The sequence below is a fragment of the Trachemys scripta genome, chromosome 8, assembly GCF_013100865.1.
Source record: "Trachemys scripta elegans isolate TJP31775 chromosome 8, CAS_Tse_1.0, whole genome shotgun sequence".
Classification (NCBI taxonomy): Eukaryota; Metazoa; Chordata; order Testudines; family Emydidae; genus Trachemys; species Trachemys scripta.
Window position 1 is genome coordinate 56,785,789 of NC_048305.1, and position 15,253 is coordinate 56,801,041.

At 42.1% G+C, this 15,253-nt stretch overlaps 1 protein-coding gene across 1 annotated transcript in view; it reads left to right on the forward strand.

Annotated features, from left to right (window-relative positions):
* Positions 1-15,253, forward strand: part of HMCN1 (hemicentin 1) — a 329,872-nt gene that overhangs the window by 272,091 nt on the left and 42,528 nt on the right. Inside the window, 7 exon segments of the mRNA XM_034778414.1 lie at positions 3,146-3,287; positions 4,361-4,505; positions 4,995-5,122; positions 5,695-5,851; positions 7,920-8,041; positions 8,243-8,407; positions 8,596-8,703. Of these exon segments, the coding sequence (XP_034634305.1) occupies positions 3,146-3,287; positions 4,361-4,505; positions 4,995-5,122; positions 5,695-5,851; positions 7,920-8,041; positions 8,243-8,407; positions 8,596-8,703 (967 nt within the window).

Genomic DNA, 15,253 nt, shown 5'->3' on the forward strand with positions numbered 1-15,253 from the left:
TCCCTTAACTTTGGTCCCTTTCCAGACTTCATCCATGACCTCTTGGTTCACTGTGATCCATTTAGGATGAGCACAGACATTCTTTGTCTGTGTGTGTCTCAAGTGTCCGTCCCCTTGTTGTCTTCCCCTAATCCCCCCCCCCCCGCACCCCAATAACAGTGGATGATACTTATACATTAAGTTTGAGTTAGCACAAAGAACATGAGTGTTTTAACTGGCAAAGACATGACTGCACCAAAAAAGGTTCCAGTACAAATAGGCTGTTGACAGTTCCAGCTTCACTTGTCCAGTTCCAATAAAAGGAAGAAATGTTTGGAAATAGAGAGTGCTCATGGGATTCACAGAGTGTTCCACTGTCCTCTGTGTGTAAGAAGGTTTCTTTTATTCTCTTTAGAGAGAAATAAATTCCTATCCATAAGACTCTTATCTAATGTATATTTAAAGAACAAAATAATATTGGATGCTAAATGAGTACTGGATTATGCCTTTGAGGGATAGTCTAGAGACAGGAAGGGCACCACTTCAACAAAAGCTCCTGCAGTCACTATATCTGAGATAAGCACAATTCCTTTGGGTGCTATTCCTTCGTGGTACATAGTTGACCACTTAGGTCACCTGGTATTATTTCTACTTCTTACGTGGATGACAAGCTTTTATAAACAGGAGGCTGGAAAGAGATTGGAAGAAGGCAGCATGAATGCTTCTGACATGTACCTTCCTGGAAAACATATTTGCAAAAGTATTTGAGGCTTTTGTTTTCTGTCAACATTCCTATGTTTAAAAAGAAAAGAAAAAAAATCATTCATACAAGTGTTTGCAGAAAACAAAAATTAAGATGTTTTGCGAATAGTGTTGAAAGATAATCAGTTATTCACATGACATTTGGGAATTATTTTTGAAGTATTAACCAGCCCTACTATGAGCCCTTGAACTGAGTCCTTCAAGTTAGGGTTGAGGCATATTAGTTTGGCAGGATGGTGATGCTTCCGCTACCCTGCACATATTTTGTGGGTCAATAGAGGACTTCAGTCTGCAGAGCTATTTAGAACATCTCAGCTGCACTACATTCACACCATTCTAATAAAAGAACTGTGCAGTCCACACATACCTTTGTAAAAAAAATTGCCAGGTGAAGTGCAACTACGAGATTTGGGTTTCCTTTATCCCCCACTACTCTTTCCATGGTTGAGTGTAGCTATGTCAGCATATATCTCCCATATTTCTGGGGCACAGTTATCTTTTTCTTTTTTTGATCTTGGAAGTCTGACTGGAGACAGATCACTTTTGCCTAATAAGGAAAAATGAGATGTTCAAGTTGTGTACATAATTAGCCAAATGCTTTCCTGACCTCAAGGGAGGACTGTCATCCACTAATATTAAAGAAACACAGAGGGAGGTACACCCAGGAGTGGAAAGAGTAATCCTGCTTTGCCTTGGGAAAAGTGGATAGTTTCACAATGAGGAGAGGGAAGTTTTTGGAAAATACCGATTTTTGGATGGTAGTACTTCAGCATTATTTTAATTGAAAATCATCATTGTTTTTAGTTATACCCTCTTATGAGCTTTTAAATGAAACTTCATTCCCTACTAATTTTGTCTTCTTCCATTGGGAAAACTTCAATCTTCTCTCCTATTCTGTCTCTAATAGCCAAATCTTAAATCTTGTGTTTGTTTAATGGTATGTTTGTGCACCATTATCATCTCTGACAGCAGAACAAAAGGTGTATCTGACATTACTATACTTCTAGGAATGGTTTGACTGCGATATTTGGGTTCACAAGGAATGTAAGATCAGGCCCTAAGAGTATTAACTAATAGATACATTAGAGAGGCTTGATTCAAAGCCCATTGAAGTCTGTGGGAGTCATTTCATTGACTTAATTGGGCTTTGGATCAGGCCCTAACAGAGCAGTAGATTTTGTTTTTTAAAGATAGGACCCAGTGGAGTTTTCATTATCACGAGGATTATAATTAAAGTACAGTTTGGGAACTAAACTATAATTTTCTTGCCTTTGTTTTGTCATATATATATGGTACTATATTTAAAACTACTTAGTAGCATTGACAGTGAATTAATTTCTATTCTATTATATATATATAATATGCTTCTAAGGTCATAGCAATTGTGCTGAAATATGTAAGAGGAGTAAATACAAATATACAAAAAATACCAGTTATTACAAATATGCGGCATTTTAAGTAGCCTCTGCCCAAGAGCTTGGCAATGGGAGGTGGCTTATTTCACTTCTAGGGCCCCAGTGCTGCAATCTGTTCTGCATGGGTGGACTCCTTTGACTATGGGAGACCCTATTGACTTCAGTGGGGCTCTGTACTAGCCTGGAGTCCACCTGCAGAGAAGGAGTTGCAGAATTGGAGGCCTAAAGGTTCAGAAACCATAAGAGAAGTTAACATCAAATTTAGTATTAAAAGAACCCGTCGTGATTTTTAAGCCAGTTTCAGGATGGTGTGGGCCCTTGGATGGTTTGAACACTTGGAGTTGGCAGTACTATAGTACACCAGTACAAATCTTGTCCAGACTGGTAGTGACCAAAAGCAATTCACATCTAATAGCTGTTTTTGCACAATCTGTTCACACTCAGTGCAGTGCCAAACAGACAGGGATCCGTACCACCTTTGACATCCTTGCAGGCAGTCTCAATGTAGAGGCTAATCTGTTGCATGATGGAAATGATTCTTTTAAGTCAAGGCTGTGGCACATTGAAAGAGCAGTGTGGGAAAGCTTTTATTTCTTCTACCAATGATATGCCTGGGTGTGGATAAAGAATGCACTTCAATTTCGTGCCATCAAACTGCCATCTTACATGAAAACCAAAAAAAACCATTTATAATTAATCGTTTTGGTCACAAATCCCCAGTTCAGGCAAAATTCCTGAGTAATGAATTCATGATTGAGTCTATAATTTGCCATCAATATTTTAAAACTCAACTAAATTTTCTACCATCCCCCTTGTCTCCCTTGTTTATCCTTGTAACTTCACCAAGAATGAATGTTAAGCCATCAATGAATTTGACCCATTATGTTCTTATGGCCACCCTATCAAACCTCCTATTACTTTGTAACATGAATTTTCAGTACAATGGAAAACCATGGTAAAATTAGTTCTACTTGTTGAACTTTCCATAGGCAACTCCTCGAGTCCGCATCCTATCCAGTGGCCGATATCTGCAGATCAATAATGCTGACCTAGGTGATACAGCGAGCTATACCTGTGTGGCAAGTAACATAGCAGGAAAAACTACCAGAAAGTTTGTGCTGACTGTAAATGGTAAAGAATATGGATTAATTCTTAACTATTATAATCTTTGCACAGTATATCTGAGAGTTGGAAAAGGTGGAATATGTTTACCGGACTCCTCACAACCAATAAGCAAAAGTATAGTAATTTTGTTAATATATCAATCCAAAAAATACTTTAAAGAATGTTTTAAGATAGCCCAGGGAACTTTCCTTCTGCCCCCATGTGTGTTTGTGTTATAAAAGTCACATTAGGGCCCATATCCACAAAGATATTCCACTGAAATCAGTGCCAGTTAGAAGCCTAATGCCATTGTAGGTCTAGGGTGAGGTGCTTTGCAGAGATGAGGCATTTGGTTTCCGTTGAGCAGGGTGATGTCTGAATTGCTTCTATCGCATATTTTTCTGGTTGATGCATGGAACAAAATGAATGAACAGCTCTGAAGGGAGGCTAAGCATAGGACCTTCCTGGCCACACATAAATTTCCCATTAAGATTGTTAACATGGCTCATGGTGGGTTTTTCTCTTATTAAGACAGGGCCATACTACTACAAGACACTGCAGTCTGCAAAGGCACAGATATTAATTTTGAAGTACAGCTATGGGGAGAGGGCTAAGACCTAATTTCAATCTCTCATGCCAGAGTCAAAATCCTAGATTCAGTTCAAACAAATGGTTTGCGTGTAATAAAACATAGTCTGGAACAGATAGTCTCAATGTCCTACTTGATTTCCTGATTTTTAAAAGATATCAAAGAATTTTAGAATTTTAGAAATGTGGGGCTGGAAGGGATCTCAAGAGGTCATCTTGTCCATTCCCCTGTGCTGAGACCATGCCATGTGCCAGCTCTAACAATTTAAGATCATTAGTAGGTGGCATAGAAATCTATCATCTTTTTAATTTGTAAAAGATAAGAAGTTTTTCTTTAATTTTCCATTACAGCATACCAGCTTTCATGTATTGTATTAAATTTAAAGAAGCTTGTTGGTACACTCATGGGGGCACAATTCCTTTGTCATAGCAGACATTCCCATGGGTCTAATTTAAAACAGTTCAGAATACAGCTCTCTCTCTAATATCATGTGGAATTCTTTCTTATACAGTTGCTCCGACAATCAAAGGTGGTCCTCAGACAGTTGTTGTGAATATAAATAAGTCTGTTGTTCTGGAGTGTGTTGCAGAAGGAGTGCCAACCCCAAGAATTACATGGAGAAAGGATGGGGCTATTTTTGCTGGAAACAATGCCAGGTAGCATCTAATGGTCAGAATAACATTCAGTAGAAACTTTTTAACAATGTATTTGTAATAGAAGACTTGGAGTGAAATCTCTTGGGATTTTATTTGCATTAATTTTACATTCACAAACTCAGTATTAATGTTAGTATTCATTCATTCAGTGTGTATTCATTCATCACTTGGATTTTCTCAGTTTAAATGAGTGATAATAAAAATCTCTTTCATAACATATTCAAAGCTGATATATTTCCATTTGAAAGTCATTGTAGGAGTCAGTTTTCATAATTACTTTGTAAGGGGTGTAGCAGATGTGATGAAAGACAGACTCAAGGCAGAATGAGTATAATATGTTCAAAAAGGAAAATTATATCTGGCTAAATTAAGGTGCTACACGTTTTGCCTACCCTTGTGCCCCCTGTGTTCTTCTGTTTCTCTTTTCTCACAACTTAGCCACAGTTCCTGCCATGAAAAATTAAATTAATGCCTATAACTTTGTTTTAGATATTCAGTGTTAGAGGATGGTTCCCTGTACATTCACACAGCACACGTTACCGACACTGGACGATATTTGTGTATGGCAACCAATACAGCTGGTACTGAACGCAAGCGAATTGATCTACAGATCCAGGGTAAATATTTCTTTTTCAGATAAAAACAAATGTCCTACAAAAACTGGACACATTGGATTTCTTGATTGTTGCTGAATCTTGAAATCTATCTTTATTAATAATGGACTGGAACAGCAGAAAAGCAACTCAGAGCCTGCTTTTCAAGTACTCAGGCTTTGGGCTATTTGGATCTGGGACACTGGTTCAGGCCATTATAGAGAAAGGGATCAATGAAAGTCAGATCCATGCACAGAATATAGATGTCCCCAAAATTCAGGATTATTCACATCTGGAATTTTGTTTAAGGCTTCTCTCTAGTTTTTTTTTTTTTTTTTTTTGTAAGCCCTTAGAAATTCTGCGTGTTATGAACACTGCCTAAATATTTGTGAACAGAAAAAACAGTTGTTCTTTGTTAACTGGTGTGTATACATCAACAGAATATACACAGAACTGAGATACATTCCCGAGTGCATTTTTTTGGCAAATTTATAAATGTCAAATGATCCATGCTACAGAAAAGGATAGTTTCAAATAGTTCAACTTGAAAAAATATACATTCTCTTAAAATTACCTGGGCTTCATATATTCTTTAGTTCCTCCATCTATCACTCCTGGACCCACCAATATTACAGTTACTGTAAATGTCCAAACCACCCTGCCCTGTGACACCACTGGAATCCCCAGGCCAGCAATAAGTTGGAAGAAGAATGGGCATCTCCTTAATGTTGATCAGAATCAGAATACATACAGGTGAGAAATGCTCTAATCTTTGTTGTGGGCTAAATTCATCTCTGGTGCAAATCTATTCTGAGATTGGTTTGGCCTATTTTAATTTAATTTAAAATTTGCTTTTAAATAAATAGACAAACTTCATTGCATGACTGTTAGTAGTACTGAACTAGTTTACTGGTGAACTGGTTTAAATAAAACATTCCTGCCACCTGATGTACACATGTTTAGTAATAAAGTTCTACTCTTTGCCTTGTATTTTAACAAGGTGTGCCTATTTGCATTTGACTTAATGTTTTTTATTCACCTCTAAGATCCACTGAAGAGGTCAAAATAATGTAAGATATGCTCTTTTCATGGTATTTATGTTCCTGGTTTGTGGAAACACTGAGAAAACCAGAGAGAAACACTCAGACATCCCATTTGTATATGGGCCCTGTAGACCCTGGAAACATTTAGATTTTGCCAGAGTGAGGTACTAACTTTTGCTAAGAGCAAACTATTGCAGCTCAGAACAGCAATTAGTTCTCAGTTTGCAGCTGTTTGGCCAGATGGGACACAATGATGCACAAAGAATGGCCACGGGTGAGAAAAATTCCTGAGGATCCCCTGGAATGGTATGGGGTTTGCTCCCCGGCTGAAAGAGTGGTGGGAGCAAACCCCATACCATTCAAACCCTGTGGCTTTATTACTGTGGAACCCCAGTGTCTCATATCTCTACCCTCCATCAAAGCCAGGCTGCAAGGGATTCTCTCTGGCCAGGGCTGACCTACAGGAAAGGGATGGTGGGAGAGACACTTTGCTTTCTTTTGGCCGTGACCCCACCAAACATTGGCTCCCCATAGTGGCCCAGATTCCACTCCCACAGAGAGCTCTTAATGGGATACTGGGAATGGGTTAGGGGCCCCAGAGTCAGGGCCGGCTCCAGGTGCTTGGGGCGGCTGCTCCGGAGAGGGGCGGCACGTCCAGGTATTCAGCAGCAATTCGGCGGACGGTCCCTCACTCCCACTGGGAGAAAAGGACCTCCCGTCGAATTGCCGCTGCAGATCGTGATCGCAATTGCGATCGCGGTTTTATTTTTTTTTTTGGCTGCTTGGGGCGGCCAAAACCCTGGAGCCGGCCCTGCCCAGTGTTGACTCCCATTCCATGCCAGAGCAGTGAGATCCCCATGTAAAGAGCTCCATCTCTGTGTGCTCTTGTTTTACTGTGTAAGTGGGAAATCTTTCCTGACCCTTATAGTGCTCAGCTTACACTCTGAAATGTGAGAATTGACTTCTTACCTAATTTCCATTAAATGTTTACAATTGCCATTTGCAAGTAATTAATGTTACCATTAATGTTACTGTAGTAACATTGTGGCTCTGTACCATTGTCTTCTATTGTCAAGTGTCAAAGGGATAGCTGTGTTAGTCTGGATCTGTAAAAGCAGCAAAGAGTCCTGTGGCACCTTATAGATTAACAGATTTATAGGAGCATGAGCTTTCATGGGTGAATACCCACTTCTTGGGATGCATATAGTGGAAATTTCCCGGGGCAGGGTATAAATATGCTAGCAAGAGTGAGTAAGGCTAGAGATAACGAGGTTAGTTCAGTCAGGGAGGACGAGGCCCTCTTCTAGCAGTTGAGGTGTGAACACCAAGGGAGAGGAAACTGCTTTTGTAGTTGGCTAGCCATTCACAGTCTTTGTTTAATCCTGAGCTGATGGTGTCAAATTTGCAGATGAACTGAAGCTCAGCTGAGCTTTCTCTTTCTCTTTCTATTGTGAAATCCCAGACTTGTTTGCATGTCTGTAATTATATAATCCTCTGTTGGCTTGTCTCACAGAGTTTTCTATAACAATTCTATAACTAACAGATTGCCTTTTAGTTCATATTTACGGGTCTGTGCTTTTAGAACAGAAAGTCCTGTGTTCAGTCAAGTCTTTAGTCCATGCAGCTGCAGTATGAATACTAAATATATAAAACAGTGCAGCCATTTTTAAAATCCAGCAACAATATTAAAATCTGACCTCTTGTGGCAATGAATTCAATGGACTGACAACGTGCTGAATGAAGAGATGTTTCAATATCTTTTAATTGCTTTATTTCAGGCTTTTATCTTCAGGTTCCCTACTAATAATTTCTCCCACTGTGGATGACACTGCAGTCTATGTGTGCACTGTGTCAAATGATGCAGGAGAGGATCAAAGAACAATTGATTTCATTGTACAAGGTAAAGCAGACATTGTAAATGCACATATATTATGACACCACAAATGTCTTCGGGACAATCCTTTATTTAAATGAGAACTGTAATTTTGATGCTTATTCTATTGAGCTTTTACTCTTGTTAAGAAAGAGGACATTGCTATATGCAAACCTCTATATGACATGAGAATGGTCGATAATCCTAACACTGTTCTCCTTGCTTTAGTGCCCCCATCCATAGCAGATGAAACTACAGATCTTCTGGTAACAAAATTGTCTCCAGCAGTAATTTCCTGCACTGCTTCGGGTGTTCCTGTCCCCTCAATCCACTGGACCAAAAATGGGATACGGCTCCTTCCCAGAGGAGATGGCTACAGGATTCTGTCTTCAGGTATTATGCATGATTTGAGTAGATGCAGAAAATGCTAGAAGAAGGTGCATTACTATTTTCATTGTAAATATTTTAAAATAAAAATCTAGGGTTCTTAAACGGTATTATGGTTTCTCTGTTTTCTTTGAACATAAGAAGTATAATATACTACAATACTGTATAATGAATTCTCTTTTTTTCTGCCCTAGGAACAATTGAAATAACTGCTGCACAGTTAGACCATGCAGGAAGGTATACATGTGTGGCCCGGAATGCTGCTGGCACTGCACACAGACATGTTACTCTTCATGTTCAGGGTGAGGGGGGAACTTGAATAGAAACATGTTTTATAAACAGCTTTAGTTGGTTTTGAAAAGAAAATGTTAGAATAATAATACACAATAATGGTGGGACCACATCGTGCCAGTCTTACTCATGTTTAGTGGTATCTTACTCATTTGAGTAGTTTCATAGATATACTGGCTAATTGTGGAGTAAGATACCATTCAAGATAAGTAAGCGTGTGAAAATTTGACCTTGCATAAATTTATTTGTATCTGGTGGAAGCTACAAAGCGTGGGCTCTTTAAATTTAGACTGATTCAGCACTCGGAATACAAGGTAGAAAGCAATCATGGATTGATGAAGGCATGAACTAAATGATCTGATAGCTTTTTCCAACTCTAATGCCTAAGATATTATGATCTGGCGACAGGTATGACCTGCTTTGATTTTTTCTGTTAGGGCTTTTTCTGTTTTGTTGTTTTGCTTAATTAAAATAGATTCATTAGGTGAACTAAATACGCAGGCTAAATTCTATAATCCATATGCTGAGTAGTTCCATATTATGCAAGAGTAGTCCTACTGGGCTCATCAAAAGGATAATAGAATCCAGCCTTCAATAGTTAAATGTTCTTAGCCTCTCACATTGTACAATTTGTCTTCGTTTTATTTTCCAGCCATAAAAATATTACAACTTCTTCAATATACACTATGTGTATTCCACACGTAAGTATGCAAGTGTACCTGGAGCTGAGTCTGGAATTTATTTTTACAAGCAGTATCCGTTGGCCCACACATGCACCCTAGCTCTTCCTGAGCGCCAAACTGAGGGCATAAAAGGTGGGGTGGGTCGACGCCTGTCCAGTTCCTTCTTAGCACTACCTGGTCTGAGTCGGAATCTTGGGTGTTCTCAGCTCCTTTCTACTGCATCATTGCTCTAAAGATATTGTATATTTAGTTTTTAGCAGTTTTGTAGTTTTTATAGTGTAGCCTAATATAGGTTTTCCCTCTTCTGTTCCCCACAAGGAATTTCCCCCCCACCCCTGAAGAAGTCTGGGATTGTGCCCAGTGTCCTGGGGTACAAAAATTGTGTTTCCTGCCCTCTCCTTTTCTGTGAGTGACAAACATCAATTCTGCCTCTATTGCCTGGGTGAGGCTCACATCTCTGCCAAGTGCAGCATCTGACGCTCCTTTTCCCCCAGAATTCATGAGGTTTGGGAACTGAGACTTAGAAAATATATGATGGCGAAGGAATGGGACCCCAATCAGTTCTGGACTGAGGACATCCCCTTGTATATCAGTCTCAGCAAGCAGGCAGCACCCCTCCAAGCATGAGCTTGGGGACGGAGGCTAAGACTGCTAAGCCTAAGGAGGAAGTTTCACATGATAAGGGGAACTCTCATAGATGCAGGGATGAGTCATCTTTGTCTAAAACTGCCCTAAAGAGAGAGGATCCCTCCCTGATCATGTCAAAATTGGGAGAGCCAGTACACATGGGCACTGAGGACTTAGGCCTGAGTATATCTTTTCAGCTGGAGAAGGAGGTGCGCAAGGGTATGGCTCTGACGGTTCTGACATTGGCTTTGATGGTGAAGACTCAGGAAAAACAGCTCCAGGTTCTCCCATCCACTTCTAGAGCCAATGCAGTACAGTAACGCCTCACTTAAAGTCATCCCAGTTAACATTGTTTCATTGTTATAGGGAACATGCTCGTTTAAAGTTGCACAATGCTCACTTATAATGTTGTTTGACAACCGCCTGCTTTGTCCACTGCATGCAGAAAGAGCAGCCCATTGGAGCTAGCTGGTGGGGCTTGGAATCAGGATGGACCGGCAGCCCCCTATCAGCTCTCCGCTCTCCTAAGTTCCCAGTGTGGCAGCCGCCCAGCAGGCTATCAATTGCTGGGCAGTTCAGCTGTCCCTCCCCCGACTGCTGTGTGCTGCTCCCAGAGCTGTCCCTAGCAATTCTGGGGCCTTATGCAGGGGGATGAGTGGGGGGGGACTGGGTTGGCTTGGGGGTAGGGGGGAACCACCCTCCAGCACTCACCGGCGGCGCAGCTGGGGCCGGGTCGCTGCACTTCCCACCAGCAGTGAGTGCAGGCCTGGCCCTGCTGCAGAGCTCAGGGGAGTAGGGGTGGGGCTAGGGCGGAGCAGGGGCAGGAAGAGGCAGGGCGGAGTGGGGCAGGGGCCCTGGGGAAGAGCCGGAGCAGGGGCTGGAGCAGCAGACAGCTGTGCAAGTGCCCCAAATTTCCTGGTGCCCTATACAGTTGTGTACTTGGCGTATGGGTAAGGGTGGCCCTGGCTGCTCCTGCCCTCTGCCTTGGAGCTGTTCCTGGGAGCCTCCTGCTTGCTGTGCAAGAGGAAGGGGGAAAGAGGGGTGCTAATGTCAGGGTGTCCCCCTCCCCCCTGCTCCTGGCCCCCACTCCTTTACCCCATCGGGCCATCTCCACAGAGTGGGGTGGGGGGGACACAACAGGGCTCAGAAGAGAGGGAGCTTGCTGGCAGCAGCTGCTGTCTTAACTTGCTGAGCTACTTAAAAAGGAAATGTACTTAGAGTGGGATCAGCGTACTTAGAGGGGCAATGCACGTCTCTCTCTCTCTCTGCCATGCTGTCTCCCCTCCCTCCATTCGTGCTACCTTGTAGAGTATGAGGCTACGTTAACAACCATGTGTTAACCCTTGAGGGCTCAGCCGAGTGCAAGTTCATCATTTAGCAGTAAGGCATTCCCTGGGAAATACCTCTGGCACCCTCTGACTTCACCACCTCAACCAAGCTTCACAATTATCATTGCTGTGTACAGTATTACATTGTTTAAAACTTATAGTGTGTGTGTGTATGTGTGTGTTTGTGTGTGTGTGTATATATATAAATATAAAATATAGTCTTTTGTCTGCAAAAAAAATTTCCCTGGAACGTAAACCCCCCTATTTACATTAATTCTTATGGGGAAATTGGATTCACTTAACATGGTTTCGCTTAAAGTAGCATTTTTCAGGAACATAACTACAACGTTAAGCGAGGAGTTACTGTACTGGTAGTGACACACCCCTGAGGGAGCCAAGTGTCATGGGTGACCAAGAAAGCTCCAGCTCCAGCAATGGACTGGCCTTTCACCCCAGGGCAGTCTGAGACCTAAGTCACCCCGGAGGACATCTTTTTTCTTCCCTATCTGCATTAACCTCTCTGTTGAGACAGGCTTTATTCCAGGACATTATACCAGAGGAAGAGACTACCCCGGGGACGCAGAGTCATTCTCCTATCCCACCTGCCAGCCTCAAGGTGCAACCTTTGGTACCATAGGTTCTGCCAGTACTGCAGGATCTGGCTTTCTCTTTGGATGAGTCAGAGGCACCACAGCAGTCTCTGCGGTACCAGACAGAAGTCCTCGAAGATTAGACTTCCAGCCTCCGACCAGACACAATTCATGAAGAGGTTGTACCCTATGCCTTGGGGTCCTCCGGTGCCAGTTGATCCATCTGTTGGCAATATTGGGGGGCTGTGGGCTTCCTACCCTAGACTCCCAGGATCACTGCATAAGCCCTATTTGCCATTGCCACCCACAACCAGCCCCATCAGAGTATTTGGAGGAGGAAGATGAGCTGGATTTGCTGGTTCTGGGAGCAATCTTCTTGTCTTCACCAGATGACAAGTCTTCACCATTTGTTGTCTTCCATCTCCACTGGAAGACTTTAAATAATAGCCAGAGCTCATGCCCTGGGGTCAGCAGAGCTACAGATTCACCTTGAGGAAGTCCAGGATCCTCAGCACAGGTTACCGGACATGCTGCAGCCTGTAGAGTGGCCCTCCCCATTAACAAGGCCATTATGGATACAGCAAAGGTAGTTTGGTACACTCCTGCTTCTGTTCCTCCCACGCTTAAGAGGGCTGAGAAGCATTAATTTGTTCCACCCAAGGGGTGAGAGTTTTTGGTCTTTAAGTGATTGCTGCTGTAGGTCAGCAACACCATCACAGGATCTAACCAGATCAGCTACAACATCACCGGCTCATTCACCTGCATGTCTACCAATGTTATATATGCCATCATGTGCCAGCAATGTCCCTCTGCTATGTACATTGGCCAAACTGGACAGTCACTACGCAAGAGGATAAATGGACACAAGTCAGATATCAGGAATGGCAATATACAAAAACCTGTAGGAGAACACTTCAACACTCCCTGGCCACACAATAGCAGATGTAAAGGTAGCCATCTTACAGCAGAAAAACTTCAGACTCCAAAGAGAAACTGCTGAGCTCCAGTTCATTTGCAAATTTGACACCATCAGATCAGGATTAAACAAAGACTGTGAATGGCTATCCAACTACAGAAGCAGTTTCTCCTCCCTTGGTGTTCACACCTCAACTGCTAGCAGAGCACCTCACCCTCCCTGATTGAACTAACCTCGTTATCTCCATACTGATTTATACCTGCCTCTGGAAAATTCCATTACTTGCATCTGAAGAAGTGAGGTTCTTACCCATGAAAGCTTATGCCCCCAATACTTCTGTTAGTCTTAAAGGTGCCACAGGACCCTCTGTTGCTTTTTACAGATTCAGACTAACACGGCTACCCCTCTGATACTTGATTTTTTTCATATCCTTTCGTGTATATAGTACCTTGTAGTGTTAGTTTAGTATTGTATAGTGGTTCTGTAAATAATTAGTTATTAGGTGTGTTTTACAACACTATCTTTTTAGTGTGGGGTACCAGGATCAGTACTGGACTCATGCCCTATTGTATGCCTTACCTCCCATTCCTCTCCTGCCCAAAGTGTTATCCAAAGTCAAGCAAGATTCTGCTCACCTTAATCTGATAGCCCCTGCATGGCTCTGTCAACACTGGTTTTTTTTACCCTATTAGCATTATTGGTCAGACTTCTGCTGTTTCTCCTGAGAGAGGTGAATCTTATCTCCCAGGACAACAGCCACCTTTTTCATCCCAACCTTCAGGCTCTCCACCTGACTATGTGGATGCTTCATTGCTGAAGTTTGCTTTAAGGGGGTACAGGAAGTCCTACTTTGACTAGGTCTACTTACCTTGCTAAATGGAAGAGATTTTCTGTCTGGTCCTCACTGAGAGGCATATCTTGGATTATCTTTTCTTTCTAAAGCAACAGGGATTGGCTCTTAGTTCCATTAGAGTTCATCTGGTGGCTATGGATAACTGGTCATTTTTTTTCAAACCGTGTGTCCATCACATTTCTAAAAGATTTGCTTACATCAGTGAGTCTCAAACTTTTTTGCTGGTGACCCCTTTCACATCACAAGCCTCTGAGTGCGACCCCCCCCTAATAAATTAAACACCCTTTTAAATATTTTAGCACCATTATAAATGCTGGAGGCAAGCAGGGTTTGGGGTGGAGGTTGATACCTTGCAACCCCCCATGTAATGACCTCGTGATCCCTTGAGGGGTCCTGATCCCCAGTTTGAGAACTCCTGGCTTAGATTATTCCCACAGAACCATAATCATGTTCTGCAGTGGAATTTAAATTTAGTACTAGCAAAAGTTGATGGGCCCCCATTTTGAGTCACTAGTGACTTCTTTCCTGTTCATGTTAATGAAAGTAGTTTTCCTGGTTGCCATAACCTCTGCCAGAAATGTGGGAGAGCTATGAACTTTGGTATCAGAGTCTTTCTATGGCAATTTTCTTTAGGGAAAAGGTTTTCCTTCAGCCTCACCCTAAATTCCTGTCTAAAATGGTATGTGAATTTAAATCAAGAGATTTATCTATGAATATTCTTTCCTAAACCCTATATGAGTAATGAGAAGGAAAAGTTTCATACTCTAGCTGTTAGAAGAGCGTTGGCTTTTTGCACAGTCTGGATTAGACCATTCAGATTTTTGTCTAACATTTCAGGTGGAGTAAAGGACCAACCAGTCTCAACCAATTGGCAGATGTCACACCTCTGGATAGAGTGGTGACTCATTCAGCCAGGACACAGGTGACTTGTGCAGCCTTTCTGGCCAGGATTCTCATTCTGCATATTGGTAAGGCACGTGCCTGGTCACCGTTCCATACTTTTACCTCTCACAATGCCATCTCTCATCAATCCAGAGACCATGCCAGATTCAGACAAGTTGTTCTTCAGTCTTTGTTCAAGTAGACTCCAAGTCCGCTTGTTCAAACTGTTTGAGTCATCTACAACGGAATGGACATGTGGAATCCCTAGAAGAAAAATAAATGGTTACTTACCTTTCTGTAACTGTTGTTCTCAGTCTACGACAGCTGAACATGATGATCTGAAAACTAAAATTCCACATGAGCTCCTTTGTGTCAATAATTCCCTCTTTATAGGAGAGTACATGGTTCATGGCTCTCGACATGAAAGATGCATACTTTCACAAAGACGTTCACCCAACCCACAAGAGGTTCCTCTTTTGGTCAAGACCATTACCAATTCAGAGTTGTCTCCTTGGACTGGCCCCAGCACCCAGGATCTTTACAAAGATTTTTTTTTTTTTTTAGTGGTGGCAGTTTGGATGAGAAGAGTGGGATTTACAGGCTTCCCATACCTCAATGATTGGTTTCTGATAGGCAACTCCCAAGAAGAAGTCTGGTGGGCACCTTAGCCTTCTGGCTTACC